At 37.6% G+C, this 19,564-nt stretch overlaps 1 protein-coding gene across 2 annotated transcripts in view; it reads right to left on the bottom strand.

Moving 5' to 3' along the window:
- The window catches only part of LOC126761536 (uncharacterized), a 337,590-nt gene that overhangs the window by 5,206 nt on the left and 312,820 nt on the right, over nucleotides 1-19,564 (bottom strand). For both annotated transcript variants that reach the window (XM_050477831.1, XM_050477832.1), the window contains exon 5: nucleotides 16,511-16,533. In XM_050477831.1, coding sequence (XP_050333788.1) covers nucleotides 16,511-16,533 — 23 coding nt within the window. The remainder of the gene's footprint in view (nucleotides 1-16,510; nucleotides 16,534-19,564) is intronic.

Genomic DNA, 19,564 nt, shown 5'->3' with positions numbered 1-19,564 from the left:
AGACCACCGTTTTGTTTGTTCGGTGGCATTTTGCAGTTCTTCAACTGGATTGAATTGGAAGAATCTGGAACCATACTTAAAGTTTGGTGGATTCCAAAGACAATTTTTGTAAATGTATATCCAAGCTTATCCTTTAGACTTCGATTATCGATATGATCAAATTTGATCCGTACTGATAAAAAAAAAGAAATTTGATACAAATACAGTATGTTTTTTTTTATCGTCTGTAAAGAAGACTTTTGAGCCAGCAATTAATCCAATTTTCCATATACTTGTTGTCTCTGCTGGGATGGCCTTCAGTGCCTTTAGCACATTTTGGTTTTTCGGTTTCATCTCATTTTTGAAGCGGCATTCGCAACATTTCAGTACAGTTGCGACGTCATATTCATAAATCCACATCTCGTCACAAGTTATGATACGTTTGATGATGGTTTGTAAGTTACGTTGTCGGGCATCACTACTGCGACCTCTACACGATTCAGACCTTTTGATCGAGTTGACACCCTTTATACCCATAATATCAACCAAAGTGTTGTTGTTGAGTCGAACAATAAAATATGTTGTTATCCTCTGCAATCTTTTTGATGCCAACACGACGAATGTCAAGCATGCATTCTTTATCTTTTCAATGTCATCGAAAGGAACAGCGTCATTATCTAGTGCTCTCGCCTAGCCTTTTTTCATATATGTTTCTACAACTGTGTCCAAACACATGGATGCCACATATTAAATGAGTGAATGTTGGAGCGTTGCCAAAATCGATGCACTCCAAGCAACAATAATAACAACAACTGCTTGTTTGCTGGCTGCAGTGACATCGCAATGGAATTATAACATTTTATTAAACTATTTATTATTTTTGTTGTTGATTTTTTGTTAACGAACACGTATATTTTTGTATGCCAACGTTTTCATTCATATTTCAGTTCAATTAAATGCATAGCGTATGATTTGAAAAGCGACAGGCTGACTATGCACCGCATTTGCTTCAAACGCTTTAAAGGCACAACGAGGCGTATGAGTGATGTAGGCAGTTTAAAGTGCGATTATTTATGGCTTACAACATGTATATATGCATAAATAAACAGTCATATGAACATGTGCAAACTTACACACATATAAATACACAAATATGCAGTTATTATTTATGCATATATGTTGGCTTGGATTTCGGCGGCTCATTGGTACTAACACGTCACAATACAAATTGGTGTTGACTTTTATCGCAGCGTGTCATTAATAGCGCACTTTAAGATCAAAGAAAACTCTTAGTCACACGACTGCACACATCATATTCACATATATGCACACATAGATCCTTAGCGCTGTCACACACTCGCTCCTTCGCCATGGAGCTTATGTATGTAAATAGATACTCGCATATCAAAATAAATATGAGTTTGAAAGGCGGCTAGAGTGGGAGGGAAGGATATTTACTCAAATGCTTTAAAATTTCAATATTTATCGCTTTCATAGTTATGAATGACTTCGTTGACAGTCAGCAGTTGGGGGTGTGGTTTCGGCTGGTGGCTTGGTGGTATATAGTTACATATGTATGCATATATGTATGTATGTGGCGGCATGTCAGTGGCTCGAGTTGTTTGCCTTTGCCTGTCTGTTTGCTAAGCGTTCGCGTTCGATTACACACTCAATTATTTATACGAATGTAAATTGTTTGCTCAAAAACAACGGCATGATTATGTGTGTAATTGCTTGTATGATATACATGTAAGAGTGTGGTTGCGTGTTTGAAATTTGCGAGCGTTTATTTGCAAACAAAAAATTACCAACATATTTGATAATAATCTCTGTTGATTATTCATTGAATCATGTGCAAAAGTAATCGTGTCTATGTATGTATGTATGCTTGTGTTTGGCTTAACTTTCACTTGTCAAGCGTTAGTAATTAATAAGGCTGAGTCAGTTTGTCGAACTTATATCAATATGCACGTATGTTGAATATAAATATTTAAATGCAATAAATTTGTAATAAAAGTAGTAATCAGGTTGATGAATAAAATATCGGGTAGTCGAAAAAGACTTTTCGTATTTTTCCAGTGCTACCAATCACATTGTGTTATACCATATAGTGTTGGAAAGGTGAGATTTTAAGCTTCATTTAACCAACAGCTGCTCAAAAATGAGTAAAAATAATGAAGAAATTCGCTATATTTTAAAATTTTTGTATAAAAAAGCTTAGAACGCCACGCAAGCCTCCAATGCAATTTGTGAAGTTTACGGAGACGATGCTGTATCAGTTCGTGTAGCACAACTATGGTTCGCTCGCTTCCGTTTTGGAAAATTTGATATGAAAGAGGCACCTCGCTCTGTTTGACCTATCCTTGAAAAAGTCGATGAAATTATGGAAAATATTGACCAGTACCATCACATAAGCAGCCATAACATCGTTACGGAACTTAAGATTCATCATCAAACGGGTTTGAACCATTTAAAAAAGGTTGGCTACAAAAATAAGCTCGATGTTTGGGTACCAGGGGAATTGTCTGTCAAAAATTGAATGGACCGAATTAACATCTGCGATTTTTTCCTGAAACGAAATGAAATCGAACCATTTCTGTAGCGAATGGTAACGAGAGACGAAAAGTGGATTAAATAGGATAATAATGTGCGTAAAAGATCATGGTCCAAGCGTGGTGAAGCTCAACAAATGGTCGCAAAGCCAGGATTGACGCCTTGAAAAGTTATGTTGAGTGTTTGGTGGGATTGGAAAGGCAGCATCCACTATGAACTGCTCCAACCTGCTCGAACGATTGATTCAACATTTTACTGTCAACAACTGACCAGATTGAAACAAGCAATCGAAAAAAATGACCAGAACTGATCAACAGAAAGGGCTTCGTCTTCCACGCAGGCCATATAGCACTGACCTGCACCATCGGACTACCATTTGTTTCGGTCAATGTAGAACTCCCTTAATGGGAGTAAAATTGGTTTCGAGAGAGGCCTGTGAATATTACTTGTCGCATTTTTTCGCCGAGAAACCAGAAAAGTTTTACACAGTTTTACACTAGCGGAAAAATGGAAAAAATGTTAGACCAAAATGGTAAAGTCATTACAAATATAAAAAAAGTTGAAGTGTGATTAGAAATGTGAAAAGACTTTTTCGACTACCCAATATATAAATATATTTTATGGAGACTAATGTTCCATAAGGAAACTTTGGGTGTTAGAAACTTCGATTTAACTCAATATACCCTGGCACAGGATATAGTCATATACCAATACTCCCACTACCAACAACATACACTTCCTTCTTCATTCTTTCTTTACCTGTCTTACTTATCCTCTCATATCTCTTTTTCTCATTTCATAATTTCCATACTTGCTAATTGATCTTTTCTTAAACTAAATTCTCTCTTTCTCTTAAATAATAACAACAACAATAAACATTTGCACTCATTAGTTTTAAGCTCACATACATTATGTTAACTTCCTAGATGTAAGGATTGGAAATTGTAATGAATTAATAAAGTTACATTCGAAAAGAACGGACTTGTTATTATATAAATACTTCCAAGTAACAACTCAAAGGAGTATTTTGTTGCAACATAAAAAATATCAATTTAAATGTTTGATATTGAAAAATATTTAACAAACTCCATCTTTTTCTAAGATTTTCCACAAGATGTCCAAAGCGAAGTGCGAATATCAAAAACAATACCACCAACACTCATTCATGTCTGTGCATGTCATTGTAGATATGTACATATGTATGTAGTTGTCGATTTTGTCATGCGAATTACTGCAATGACAAATCGCCGCTGTTCACCATTGACCATTAGCATTTTTGCAGAAAAAATAAGGAAAAAATGCAATCGAAAAGCCAATTAGCCATTGGCGATGTTCAACGCTGAGTTGCGGAATTTGTTAACTATTTTTCGTTGTTTTACTCGCTGTCACAGTCGAATTTTTTCGGGAAGAACAGTTAAGCGCAAGTTGACTTCGTGTTGCTCAGCGAAAAGTTAAACAAACAAACGTCAAATACAAAAAACAGCAAATAAGCAAAAAGGAGAAAGGAAAAACACTGAAAAAGCAACAACAGCAATAACAAGCACTATGGTAGCAACGCAGTAAACTTAAATCACCGAAACTAAGTTGGGTCGCGTGTGCAATTCGGCGCTTTGTTGTAACGCTTGGCTTTTACATGCGTGTTGTTGTTATTTTCTACACAGTTAAGAAATTAGAAAAAATTTAAGTAATTCAACAAATCGTTAAATTGTCAAGCGATCAGGCATGTTTATAGCCGAGTGCGTGACTGTCAGTCGGAAGATCCTAGGTTCTTTGTATTTATTGTACTTGCAAATATTCAACTCAAATCGTAAATTGGAGTAGGAGTTGGCACAAGTTTTGGTTGTTGTTGCATGAGTTTAAAAAAATCAACGCTTTGGGGTTAGGTTAGGTTAATCTGAAAGGCCAATAAGCCACGCATAGACCAGTATGGTTCTTTGAGATACCAGATGGAGTTCACCTGCTAAGTCCAAGAAGAGTATTCATCGATGCACTTGATGCGAATTTTAACAGAGTCTGCGACCTCACTATCGATATCTCCTCCAGCGTATCATACTGTCGGGACCCCAGATGCTTCCAGCGTAGCCTTACCAATGCGGGACAAGTGGACAAGAGATGCTCCATTGTTTCCCTGATACCCTACTCTAGACATTTCCTGCAGTCTTCTCGATCTGTCAGCCCCATTTTGCGAGCGTGTGTCGCCACCAAGCAGTGACCAGTTAGTATTACCATTATGTTCCTAAAGTCTTTTCTATCGAGTGCCAATAGTACTACCGATCTACCATTTTGCACATGACTTTTGCAGGAAGCTCGTTCCATCGGGCTTTGATTTTCTGTACCATGATTCTGTCGAGATCGTCGTATAGATATTACATGGGTTTCCCAATGTTAATCATGTTTTCGGGTGTTAGCCGTACATCATTCTTGGCAAGCTCATTCACTATTTTATTGCCCTCGATGCTATTGTGGCCTGGCACCCAGCAGAAGGGAAGGAAACAGTTTTCATTGCTGCCCTGCTTCTCAAGACACTTCTGGCCGATATGCGATACGAGAAAAAAAATCCCTAACCTTCCCTCTGTTGTGAAAAGACTATCCAAATAGTTTTCTGAAATGCTCTATGTAGAGCTAATAGTCCTTCTCAGTAATCTTGGTCCCTGCAGAAGATCTTAAACACTTTGAACCCTACAAAGTAGTTAGTATTGGCATAATTTATAGTTAAAACCAAAATGTGAAGTTAGCAAATAGGCTGATTCCCGAGAACGACATGGGTTGGAACAATTCTCGAGATCATCGTGATTATCAATTTCGACAGACTTATTAAAAATAGGTCTCATACAATTCCACATGTAATGCATTCGGTCTAAGACTTTTCAGAATCAAATTACTAAAAAAAATTCAATTAAGACTCGCTTTCTTTCTTTATAAGTAAACACCAAACACCATGAAACGTTTAGGAGTATGTAAGAAGTTGGCGCCAAAGAAACATGAAAAAGAAACATTGTTTCCGTATAAAAAATGTGGGTGAAGCATGTACGTAAGTATGTATGTGCAAAACTGATAGGAAAAAAGTTTGGTTACAAAGTGAAACAGGCGAACAGATTAACGATTTGTTGAGAACGAAAAGACACGCGCCGCAAATCCTTTGACAATCACAAAACAAAAAAAAAACATACACGAAATAAAAAATAGAAACACCGAAAGGCCGAAAAAATGAGACAAACAGTTAAAACCGTTGCGAGTACAGCAATACAAACAGTTAAAAATTCCAAGCAAATCGTTGCGAATGAAAGGAAAAAATCACAAGGAACGCACCGCGCTGAGGTTGCTGCGCGAAGCAAATGCGCGGTTCGTGTTCGTTTTTGTTTCCAGCCCGAAATGCAAACTGGCAATTAAACGTTTGCACTTTTATTTCCTCTTGTCAACACGCCTAAGAGGCTCAAGCAACCAACTGCCAAAAAACAACGGAGGCAAACACACCAGCAAACCCAAATCGATTTGCGCTCAAAGGCGGCTCAGTTCACGAAGCCAGTAGGCAGCTGCAGCGGACAAACGCGCCCGGGGTGAGTAATGAAGTGCATGCACGCACGACAAGCCACGCGGTTTCGATGTCGCTCTTAGCGCGCGCATATACAAAGGTCAACGATCACTCCCGATGTGGCGCTTAGCCGAGTGGTGTTGGTGCGTTCCACAACGCTCTGCTTTTTGCTCTTCGGGCGGAAGTTATGTCACTTATCCTTGGCCGTTTCTCACTGTGGCGCTAAGCGTGTACGTGCGAGGTGGGGCTGGGCGATGGCCTGGTCTTTGCGATTGCTTTGCGTTTTTTTTTCGTGATTTGTCAGCCGATTAAAAGAGACTGAGATTGTGGGTATGCGTAGCGAAGCAGTTTGCATAACAGTACTTTGTGTGTAAAAGTTGGCCGGTTGACAGTTGAACATGGGCGCAGGCGCTGGCAATTACGCGACATCACTGACCCGCATTTGCGTGTGGCCGCAATCGGAAAATCGGATTCGTAATAGACAGATAGTGGCAGCTATGTGTGTTTGGCGAAAAGAGCAACAGTGGAAGCAAATTGAAATGCATGTAATGGGTTTGGTGAGCATACGAAAAAATGCTAATTGCCTCTCTGACGAGTTGGCCTCTTGACCCAGTGTCTAACCTTCAATTTGAAGGTATTACATTTGCTAATGGCAAGAAAGCGCATATGTGCTTCTATTAAAAGTCGAGATATGCAGATTTTATATGAAAAGCTGGAATATTAGGGAGGGAAATGTTAATTGCAGTTTATTGCTGAGAGAAAGTATCTGATTATCCGGCCTGGTTAATTTAAACTGCGGGCTCTTACCGAATCGATAAACAATGTCCAGATTTATGTACGCGTAAAGTTTATTTGATTTTATACGGAAAAGAGCAGCATCTTCTGCTTTGATAATTCAAGAGTTAGGTGGTTGGAACCACAAGAATTATGGACATAGCGATATTCTGAACGAGCTCAGCACAAATTTAAATAAACCAATATTCTCCCAAGCTTGGGTTTCATTAGTTACTTCCAGTTGAGAATACCCTATAGAAGTGAATGGATAAGAGGTTTAGTAGAGGAAGTGGATACTATTTTAGTATATACCGACGGTTCCAAAAAAGACTGCTGAGTTGGGACGGGGGTATGCTCCGAGAATCTTCATATCTCTCACCGTGTACCAAACTCAGTAAGCAGTGAGCTAATGAATAATTAGAGAAAGAATTGGAAAGCTATCATTTACACAGATAGCCAGGCAGCATTTCGAGTCTAGTTGTTGCCAAAGCTTAATTTTTGTGTAGTTAACAAATGTAGAAAGGCTTTCACTTCAACTTGTTTATATTCTGGATTCCTGGTCACAGGAAAACTTTCGGCAACAAAACAGCAAACGAGTTGGCCAAGTCAGGAGCCTCTATAAATCACTCCGAGGGCGAGATAAGATGCTCCCTGTAATGTTTTGGGTATGAAGCGTCGCAATGCTAGACTCGTACCAAAGGACCTGAATCTTTTGCAAAAACGAGGTCCAAAAAGAGAATCTTAACAACGTAGCTAAGGAACCTACAGTCATCAAACGCAACATTACTGGAGATGAGACGTGAGTTTATAATAGTGAAGTCTAAACTAGACAACAATCTACGGAAAGCCGTTACGAATATGAGTTGAAACCAAAGTTCGCTGAAGGAGAGGCCATGCCAATCGAGGGTTATAACAAGTGTATAGATAATTGGATGTATTGGCTCAGGAGACGTTTTTCGATAATAGAGTTGCTTATTAAAATACGTGAAAATATTTTTTTTTGTGGTTAGTCCGGGTCAAATTTGATTGAGATAAATATTAAATGTGAGATGTGGCCACGCCCACTTTTAAAATATCCTTTTTGTCTGCTATACTATATCAACGGCATTTTATGCGTGCCGCGGAATGTTTGTAACACGTTTCTCACCAAAAAACACACCACCCTAATGTCGTTAAACATAGGCACGAAAGCACGGCTTGGCAAAATTTGCTATCAGTCAAGCGCTACGTTGCTTATAAGCTAGTTAAATGCTTTTTAGATACGGTTGTAAACACGTCTTTGCAGCGTTGCATGTCACTTAACCGTTATGCGCGGCGGCACATTAGCTTCGCATTAAATTTTTATCAACGCAACATTATCTTTGAGCGGACGACTGCTTGATTGTTGGTCGCGCAAGTGCGCCCTGTCTCCGCCACTCAAGTAGCAACTGCCGATTATTAAATTACGAGTAGGTTGCGCCAATGTGGGCTACCGAACGCTCACTGTGGAATGCATCGCAGCTGCCAGGCTGCAACGCCGTTTTGTACATGTCAATTGCACATAAATAATTTATTGTTGCAACGCAGTGTTTGTTTTCGTAAGCGACCGTTATTTTGTCTCAGACAGAATTCATAAAATTTGTTTTTTTTTTGTGGTTTAATTTTTTAAATAATAATAAAATAAATATTAAAAGCTTATGTGGCGCAACTGCCAGCACGCTAGCCGCGAGCAAGCGCGTCTAAGTCAGTCTGTTAGCAAATCGCATGTGTATCTTGACAGCGATACATAAACGATATGACCTTTTATTTGGACTTTGCATGTGAGAACTAGTTCTTCAAACTGAAGTTGTCGCTCAGTTTAAATAATAAAACGGTAAATGAGGTCGCAGTGGCATGTTCGTTAAAGGGATGTTGTTTACATACAAATCTATCAATGGTATCTGGTATGAAGTTGCAAAATGTGATCTTGATTTATGAGATTCGTAGTTGTAATTGACTTCTCGACACAAGCTTTGGTATATCTTACGTTTATCCATGTGCTAAGCCTTGTTTAAATTCAGCGCTTAACAAACAGGTTTCGTTCCACAGCTATTATTTGGCATTTGAAATAATTTACTATTGAAATCTCAGCGCAAAATCTTTATCTGAATGCTTGGGTTATGCGAAAAAATTGAAAACAAAATTAATATCAAGATTAAGGTGAAAGACTTCAAACAATACTACGGACTGTATAGAAAACCAAATTAAAGTAATAGTTCAAGACCAAAACTAAATCTTAGATTTAAACCTTGATCCGCAACCAATGCCAAGGTCAATAATTAGACTACGACTAAGGTCAAGATCAAGCCAAAACAATGATTAAAACCAAACTCAAAGTCAAAACAAGAAGAAAATCAAGACCAATAATTCCAAGACCAATACCAAAACCAAAATTAAGACTAAAACCAAGACCAAGGACAAGACTAAGAACAAAATTAAGACCAAGACCAAATCGGGACCAAAACTAAGACCAAAACCAAGACCAGGACCAGGACCAATACCAAGATAAAGATCAATATTAGAACGAAGAACGAAGACTAAGATTAAGACTATCAACTAAATCAAGATCAAGACCAAATCTAAGACTAAAACCAAGCCTCATACCAATACCAATACTAAGCCTAGGACAAAATCAAGAGTAAGATCAAGAATAAGACTTAGAGTCAAGATCAAGACCAAGACTAAAAAAAAATTAGAACCAAGACCAATATCAATATTAGTAATTATACTAAGAACAAGATCAAGACTAAGGGCAAAACCAAGACCAATACTAAGACCAAGACTATAATCCAGAGCAAGATCAAGATAAAGGTCGAGACCAAAACAAAGCTTAAAATCAAGATCAAAATCAGGAATAAGACCAAACCAAGACCAAAAACAATACCAAGATCAATACCAAAACCAAAACCAAAAGCAAGACCAAGACTAAGAAACAAAATAAGACCACGACCAAAATCGGTAGCAAAACTAAAGACCAAAAACAAAGGCCAGGACCAATACTAATATAATATCAATATTAGGACGAATACTAAGATCAATACTAACAACAAGATCAATACCAAGACCAAATTCAAGACATAAACCAAGACTGCTACCAATACCAATACTAAGACTAAGACTAAAGCCAAGAGTAACACCAAGAATAAGACTAGGAGTTAAGATCAAAACCAAAACAAAGATAAGAACCCAGACCAAGACGAAACCAAGACCAAACAAAGGCAAAGATCGTGTATAAAATCAAAATCAGGACCGAGAGCAGGATCGTGATATTCTTATTCATGATTATTGTCTCTAAAATTTACGGAGAATTTTTTTAGTTTGGCGACTTGATATTGGCTATTCTTGGACGTAAGATTTATATAGATAAATGGCCACTGTGAACCCGACTCGTCTACTGCTCATCAATTGTGATCAACAACTAAATTGAGATCATGAAACATCTTTATAAAAGATTTCGCACATAATATCGCAGCATCACTTTATTAAGCCAAATTTATTTAACAAAATTGAAATTAAGCGTGAACATGACCCGCCATGACAAACAGTGATGTACCACTATTTTTTGTGGCAGAGATTTAATGTGCCACATATGTATGCAATTGCAGGCAAATGTGGCATGCAACAGCCGTCAAGTGGGAATCAAAGCGCAAATGAAGATGTGTGAACCGACTGTTGAACAGAACGAAGAAATTGTCATTACCGTAAGTGCGTCCCCAAACTAGGAGACAACGGCGCATATGCTATGCTTAAAAATATATGCATACAAGTATGTTTGTGTGCGATGCCTGTGAACTGCGGTAATGTGTGTTCAAAATTAAAAATACCCGTTGGGCGTTAAAATAACAAATCTTCAGCGAAATATTTTTGTAGCTGTCTCCGAAAGGGAGAAGGAGGCTGAGGCTGAGGCTGAAGAAGGTCCCTTCCAATGCGAAACGCTTGCGAAATAAAGTGGGGACTGCAATTGTAGTACAACAACAGGAGCAAAAATGAACAATACTTAGAGCAAGAGTAAGCAAGAAGCTGATCTTCGCACACTAAAAACTATTCGAGGAAGACTCAAGGAGGCAGCTGGCAATGCACTGAATGAGCAGCAAATTGACGAAGGCAAGGAGGTACACATACATACATACATATAAGCAAGTGTGTTTGCAAGTGAATTGTGCAATTTATGTACGTAGGGTCTCTGACTCTTCCTTATGCAGATGAGGCAGCGAAGGCGAACTACACATATACTCAAAAGCACGTAGAACGCTCGGGCTCATGAAGTGCATGAAGTATTTACAGCCAACAATCCACCATGGGCCATTTAATTAAATTGTTGCCACAGCAGTCAGTGGCAGCAGCAATAGCTGCAACAACATCAACAAACAAAAACAAGTGCACACTTCATTGTATTTTAAATTTATGCAAAGGCGAAAATAATTTCACTGCGACAATGTCAGCAACAATTGCCGCTTGCTGGTCCGCCAAAGCGACTAAACAACAACAATTCGCCGTTTTGTCTTTGCTGAGCATGGGAATGCGTCTTCCAAGGTTGCAGTGCCGGATGCGAGTTGGTGATTTTCGTTTGCGATTTCGAAACGTTGTGAGTTGCAGAAATGTGTTGGATTTTATTGTCGTCGCTGTCGTGTGCAACTTTGGGAGCTCATTTCTATTTGGTGAGCATTCGATTTGGGCAGTGAGGAGGGATTTTGGTTCAAAATAAAAAATTGACTTAGAATTGTTGGCATATTTGTGAGGCAGCCTCAGCAGACAATTAATCAACTAAATTGCGGCAAATTTAAGATGGAAACTGAAATCTAGTAATTCAAGGAGTATAAGGAAAGATCTATCAATTTGGTGTTTATACTATAGTAACTTCTCAGCGGAATCAATTAAACAAAATTTGATAAAAAAAATTTTCAAAATTTTCATAGAGAGTTCTGGGTCTTAGTATATATAACTTTTAACAACTATTTGTGGCAAATAAATATTATAATAATTTAGTTTTGCATACAATAAAGATTTTAATGGTTAAGATTTCCTTAATTGATAATTAAGAAAAAAGATTCCAAAGAATATAGTCATGACGATCTTTAATTGTAGTAATTTGCAAAGCCATGAAAAAGTGGATATCAGCTTTCGGCAAAAATCGCTGAACCTGTCACAAATCTGCTGAATGCAAAAAATATGAGATTCAAGTTGTTTTTGCCATAATTTGGATACAACTGGACATTTGTGGAAGATGTGATTCTATTTCATTTTCTTTCACACAGCTAACGCAGCTGGCATCCAGTAAGATGTTAAATTTTCCTCCCTGAATCCCGATCGAACAGTGTTCAATTAGAACTCGTACAACAATTGAGGTGGATTTTATTGAGAATGGAGAGATCCCTAGACCTCTTACAATTTACCCTGGACCAGATGAACTATGCGACTGCACAGCAGCTGGTGGTTGACCAAAGCTTACTGAGCTATTTTCGCATATACCGATGCTTATTCAGCAACCAAATGAACAACTTAAGAACTGATTTTAATCGACTTTATATTCTGTTGTTAATTTATCGGCAAAAGGGGTGTTTTTGATGAATTTTGGGCCGGCAATAAATCAGTTTTAGTCACACATATAGTATGAAAAAATTAATATTTATATATCTATATTATACTTCTATAGCCTACACCTTTAAAAATGCATACTGAATTTTAAAATCGATATCTTAAATAGTTTTCGAGTTTTAGCATTCTAAATAAATTTATCTTTTTCTTTTTTTCACAACTTTTTTTTTAAATTTTCAGAATTTTGGTAGGCCAAAAATGATCAAAATTTTGGGAAAAAATCAATTAAAAAACTCTGCCATTTTGAAAATTTGTTATTTTTTTCGACTGTATGTCATTGTACGAACAATATCTTTAAGCATATTTCTTTTTTGGGTTTAACCCATGGAGAAGGCCGGGATCACTTTTGCAGTAGAGGACCTTGTTTTAGCGCCGGCGGAGATCGTGTAAATATTTAATTTGTTCTTCAAATTTTTATATTCATACATATTCTAAGAATAAGCTTAAAAGAACGGGGACCCAAGCAGAGGTGTTTTTAATAGTGTTTTTTGACAGATTACGCGTGAGTTGTGTCATGTTATTTTTGTTCAGTATTGTTTGGTATGTCATCATGGTAAAGCCTTATGCCTGAATAACGTTTACAAATTGTTCAAATTTATTATTGTTCAATTTATTACGAAAAAAAGTTTGGTCATCATAATCGGCCTACTAAGCATACTACTCGCAACACTATCACCCATCTTGAGACCCAGCACTTAATTCTGAATAATATTCGACCAAATAGACCACGTTCAGCATGCAGTGAAGAAAGTATAGCAGCCGTAGCTGAAGGTGTGCACGAAGACTGTGGAGAGTCGATTCGCCGCCGTTTGCAGTAAATCGAACTGGCATATGGAACTACTTGACGCATTTTACGTCGAGATCTTGAATTGAAAGCATACAAATTGTGCAAGAACCGAAACTACTCGACCTTCCCAAGCGTCATCGTTTCGATGTATGGACTCATGAAGAGTTCTAAGAAAATCGAGCCAAATTTTGTTCAACGATGAGACCTATTTCTGGCTTAATGGGTATGTAAACAAACAAATTGCCGCCTTTGGAACAAAAAGCAACCAGAAGAGATTCAAGAGCTGATATTTGATACTAGAAAAACAACGGTTTGATGTGGTTTGTGGGTCGGTGGAATCATCGGTCCATATTTCTTCGAAAATGATGCCGGTGAAAATATAGCCGTCAATGAAGACCATTATCGCGCCATGATAACCGACTATTTGATGCTCAAAATTGAAGCTCGTGATTCCAACAAGACAACGCTACTGCTCACACATTGCATCAATTAATAGATTTATTGAGCGAACACTGCGGTAAACAATAATTTCAAGTTTTGGGGCGGTCAATTGGCTACCAAGATCGTGTGATATCACATCGTTAGACTTTTTTAAGTGGGGATATGTAAAGTTAAAAGTCTATGCGGGCAATCCCGCTTCGATTCAGATCTTGAAGCAAAACATCACGCTTGTCATTCGTCAGTTATCAGTCGAAATGCTCGAACGAGTCATCGAATATTGGACTCAAGGGATGAACCCTCTGAGACGTAACCGTGGTCAGCATTTCATAGATATAATTTTAAAAACATAAATCGAAAAGAATGTTCTTTTGAATGATAATAAACATTCCCTATTAAATTTGAAGTTCCTTTGTTTTTTCTTAAACAAATTGAAGAACCACGAAATGGATCACCCATGGCCATTGTATAACTATAATCTTAAAATTTATTTTAAAACCATTTATACACTTGTATTTTTTTAATAGGCAAAAATCGCTAATTTTTAACTTGTAACTAGGGGTGTGCCTCTTAAACTAGGCTTGGAAAGTACAATGTAACAATGTGAAAAAAGAAAATAATTTTCAAGAGAACTGTTCACGATTTAAAATATTGTGACTTTAATTACTCTGAAAATTAATTTTGTTCACCAACTCAAAAGTATTTAAAATTACTCAAAGTCTCAAAGCAACAAAGTCAGAGTACTCAAAAGAAATAAGAAAGCCCTTGCAAATACACGGTAAACAATTCTTGAAGTGTGTTTGGTATATTTCTATCATTGCGCGCATTTATCTTATGTATATACATATGCACAAATAAGTCCCCGTGAATGCACTCCCTATTTAATTCTGCGTACTTTTACTTAATTAGCTGCCGAACTGCTCACTTAAGCGAGAGCAAATTGCCAATGTTTCAGCCTCAATTGCTGCGCTGTTATTGCAAACGGTAAGCACATACATGCACACACACACACAAGCACATAAATAAATAAAATCTTCGGCACATTACTTTGCAGCAGTTGTACTTGTTGTTGTACACTTAAAATATTTGCTATCTTCCATCACTTTGTCGCTTGTGTTGATGCCACATTTACGGTGAATTCTGGCGCACTGATGTTGCAACAAGCAGCCTAGTCGCATGCAATTGCGTAAACGTGCAATTAGTTGTTGTTGTTGGCTGTGCCTTTGCTATTATTACCATTTCATTGCTGTGTTTCTGGCTCATTTAAGTTATGAGTAGAGTGAATATTTCGTTGCGCATGGTTGCATGCAACAAGCGAACAGATCGCGACATGCAACATCAGCAGCGTGGCAGTTGCGTGGTGATGTTGGCATTAAATTAGCGGCCTTCTCATGCTAGTCGTCGCAGATTGCTTGTTGTTGTTGGCGCTTTGTTTTTGTTGGCCACGCAGCATAGAGCATAACAAGATGCCAGCGAGTGTAAAATTGGTTTAAAAATAATTTAATTTTTTGGAGTGGCATGTTGCGCATATGTATAGTATATATGTGTGTGTGTGTGAGCATACTGCGTGCAACACTGACACTGCAGCAGCTGTTGCAGACAGGCAGCGAACGTTAATGCAATAATCGCAGCTAAATTTGTCATGTACCAACGTGTGCTTGCGTGTGTGTGTGTGTGTGTTAGCGCAAAGATTTTACGGTGTTTTCGCCGGCATTTTCATTTACAGTTTCCTCCACACAATTTGTTAGGTTTGCGAGATTTCCCGCTTCTACTTTATTCGGCGTCTTCTATTGTTTATCTCATCGTTGTGGCGTTAGTTGCATGCAACGCCGCCTACACGCAGCTTTGCGTTTCACCGGCGCATTAGCGAAATTACGTTTTAAAATGCAAATTGAATTTGAAATTGAAATTGCCGAATTCGCGTCGCAAAAAACGCTTTATCGTCACAGTGCATCAATTAATTGCAAAGTAAACGCGCTCACACCCTGAAACGACGCGTAGGTAAGCGGTACTTGTCAGCAATTTGTTGTCGTGTTGCACGTTCGCCTTCAGTTGTATTTACTTAGTAAGGCTGCGTTGTTGTTGTTATTGTTGTATTCGCATTTGCGACATTATTGACACTCAAACTTAATCTGGCGTCTAAGTCAACTGGCTTTTTAAGCGCGCGGCGGCAGATAAGCGGCGCGATAGCACAGCGCGGACAAGGGCTTGCGGCAAATGCAGCTAAAATATAGTTGTGTAGGTGTGCAAGTGCTTTTTGGAAAAAAATATAAACGAATTGTTGCCACAGCAGCTGCCATTTGGCCGCCACTCACTGCTCATAAGTCTGCAAATCAGCTGGAAAAGCGCTTGAGAAAAATATTTTATTGTTGCAAGCGAAAAAAACACAAAACGGCATAAAAAATACTTAAAAAAATTGAAAAATTTTATCGCGCATTTGTCACTTTACCCGACAGCGGCATTTTAACGGTTAAGTTAAGTTTCCGAGCGCGCCACACACAAATCGCTTTGTAAGTGACACTTTTTGCTGTGTATTTGTTGTTGTTATTGTAGCACACTGGCTACTTACTTATTGTCTATGTGGCTTAGATTATGCGGCGTTTAAAGCAAATACATGTGTACGTTATGTGGCAAGTTGCCTGCTCACTTATTTTTTCGAAAAGTCATGCGGCGATTTGCGTTCTTCATATGTTGACATACAAACTCACCAAATTATGCACACATTCCTATGAGCCACTGCAGTTTTGCGAGTTTGTAGTTATTTATTCATTTTTTATACTCTCTACATCTTTTTAATCTCTATAATTCATCTGAAAATCCGTGTTTATACTCACCATTGCCGTTCGCTGATTTTATTCTGCAAAAAAGTGGAAAATAAAGAAAAGTTATATGGTTGACAAAATAACGGTGATATTTACAGTTACATAAATAAAGCTTTACTACGCTAATGCTTAATAAATTGGAATTATTATATGATATACATAATAAATATGTCCGTAAAACTAAAGACTCAAGCGACAAACTTGGAATTCGCTTGGGTACACATTTTATTTATGTACTTCAGTTGCGCTTAGCGAGAGATTGAAAGCAGCATGACTAAAACAGAGAAGTAAATAAAATTTTGCTTTTGGTCGAATTCTAAAATTAGGACTAAGTCTAAATTTAAACTGCTTTGTATCTTTAATAACTTTATTATGTAGGCTAGGCTAGGTTAATCTGGTAGGCCAATAAGCCACGCATAGACCAGTTTAGTCCTTTGCGATACCAGATCCATGACGAGTAAGGATTCCTGCGCTTGACTTTATTACGCAAGTCAAACACTTAAAAATATTTGAGTATATCTCTGATGCTTCATGTTAAGGTCAGCTTTCGTCAATAGTCATGAAACTTCGAGAATTTTTAATTTTGATAACATTTTTCACAGAGAAAATTTGTGGGATTTTTTTGTTTTAATTTTATAAATTATTTTGAAATAAAGTTCAAAATTTTATAAGCGGCATATTGAGTTTTGGTTTCAATGCTTCTCAGACCAGCAGTTTTAGTGGTTTCTTCACTACATACTCTCTCTTCTACCTATTCTAACACTATTTTAATTAATTTTCTTATCAACAATATAAAGCTTTAGTAAGGTCTTCATATTTTCTGCGCAAATCAAGTAAGGAAGGGCTAAGTTCGGGTGTCTCCGAACATTTTAACCATGATAAAGTGATAATAGATTTCATTATACGTCATTTACATATTTTTCAAAACATGTTTTATTCCGCTATCATCATTGGTTCCTAATGTATATACCCGTATTATACAGAGAAGGCATCAGATGGTTAAGCGTTATATTATGGTTGTGAACCGATTTCACCCATATTTCGTACATGTCATCAGATAAGAAAATGTTATATCGAATTTCATTAAAATATAGTTCCTGAGATATGGTTTTTGGTTAAGTGGGCGAACGCCCATTTTCAATTTTTAAAAAACTCCTGGGTGCAGCTTCTTTCTGCAATTTCTTCCGTAATATTTAGTGTTTCTGACGTTTTTTGTTAGTCGGTTAACGCACTTTTAGTGATTTTAAACATAACCTTTGTACGGGAGGTGGGCGTGGTTATTATCCGATTTCTTCCATTTTTGAACTGTATATGGAAATGCCTGAAGGAAACTCTATAGAGTTTGGTTGACATAGCCACGCCCACTTTTCCAAAAAAATTACGTCCAAATATGCCCCTCCCTAATGCGATCCTTTGTGCCAAATTTCACTTTAATATCTTTATTTATGGCTTAGTTATGACACTTTATAGGTTTTCGGTTTTTGCCATTTTGTGAGCGTGGCAGTGGGCCGATTTTGCCCATATTCGAACTTAACCTTCTTATGGAGCCAAGGAATACGTGTACCAAGTTTCATCATGATATCTCAATTTTTACTCAAGTTACAGCTTGCACGGACGGACAGACGGACGGACGGACAGACAGTAATCCGGATTTCAACTCTACTCGTCACCCTGATCACTTTGGTATATATTATATAACCCTATATCTGACTCTTTTAGTTTTAGGACTTACAAACAACCGTTATGTGAACAAAACTATAATACTCTCCTTAGCAAATTTGTTGCGAGAGTATAAACATAACCACACTTTCTAGTTAACGAAGTGAGTGGATAAAAATATCGAACAAATATGCGAATGTTGGAGAACGCTTACGGTGATTCAGTTTTATCAAAAACACAATCATAGGAGTGGTACAAAGCCTTCGTTCTGGACGACGATATTAAAAAAGTGAAGAATATAGTGATTGAAAATCATGAGGCAAGTGTTAGAGGATGGCAAGAGAGACATCTATAGCGAGTCCGTTCGAATACTTTTGGTGGATATTATGGGTATGAAACGCGTTCTTGCTCGCTTCGTCCCGATAAAGATGTAGTGCAATTCCGTTCCCACATTCAGGGTTAGCATTTCAACTGCCAATGAGACATGGGTTTATGAGTTTGACATACAAACAAGTCAACAATCATCGGAAAGGAGGAAAAAAAATGAGCCGAAACCAAAAAAACTACGCCAAAGCCGCTCTCAAATCAAGGTTGTTTTTTTGATATTCATGGTTTGATGCATCATGAATTTGTTCTGGAGGGACAGACGGTCAATAAGGAGTTCTATTTGGCCGTATTGAGGCGTTTGCGTGAGAACATCTGTCGAAAATGGCCGGAATTGTGGAAAAACAATCTATGGATTTTACACGATGATAATGAACCAAGAGCCACGATTGTGACCGAATTCAAAGCCAAACACGCAATAAATACCATCGATCAACCACCGTATTTACCAGATTTGACTCCGGGTGATCTTTTCTTGTTCCCCAAACTGATTATCTTCATTTCAGGTAGTAGTTTATCAATCAGATATTCACAATAGTAAAACTTGTTTACAATCTGTGAAATAAAACTTTGTAGCACTGAGGAAATACCAATTTAAAGAGATATCAGCACACTCTCTTTTATCGATTTCAACTACTTAACTTTGTTGTTGCTTTTATATGTAAATTTTTAGCAAAGAAAGAAAAGTGTAAAAGGGTAAAAAGTAAAATTTACTGCTCCCAGAAGTGTAATAGTTCGTCTGCACGCTTTTTGTATATTATAAAAGAATTGAAGCCTCCAGAGCCGCCGATAAGCCTCCTATAAATAGCAATCTAAACTACGCCATTTATCTATCAGAAAATGACCAAATTAAAAAATTAAAGCAATTTGCCGCTTTATCTCAAAAGTTAAAATACTTTTGCTGCTACCAGAAAAGCTTTCATGAAATTGTCCGCGTAATTTCGTAACACCGCTAAGAGGAACAGACATACGAAACGCAGTGTAATAAATTCGTCAACTGCAAATAGCAAACTGTGGTCACAA

This window comes from Bactrocera neohumeralis, chromosome 6 (assembly GCF_024586455.1).
Source record: "Bactrocera neohumeralis isolate Rockhampton chromosome 6, APGP_CSIRO_Bneo_wtdbg2-racon-allhic-juicebox.fasta_v2, whole genome shotgun sequence".
Classification (NCBI taxonomy): domain Eukaryota; kingdom Metazoa; phylum Arthropoda; class Insecta; order Diptera; family Tephritidae; genus Bactrocera; species Bactrocera neohumeralis.
Note: the sequence above shows the minus strand (reverse complement) of the source record. Positions and strands in the feature narration are given on the sequence as shown.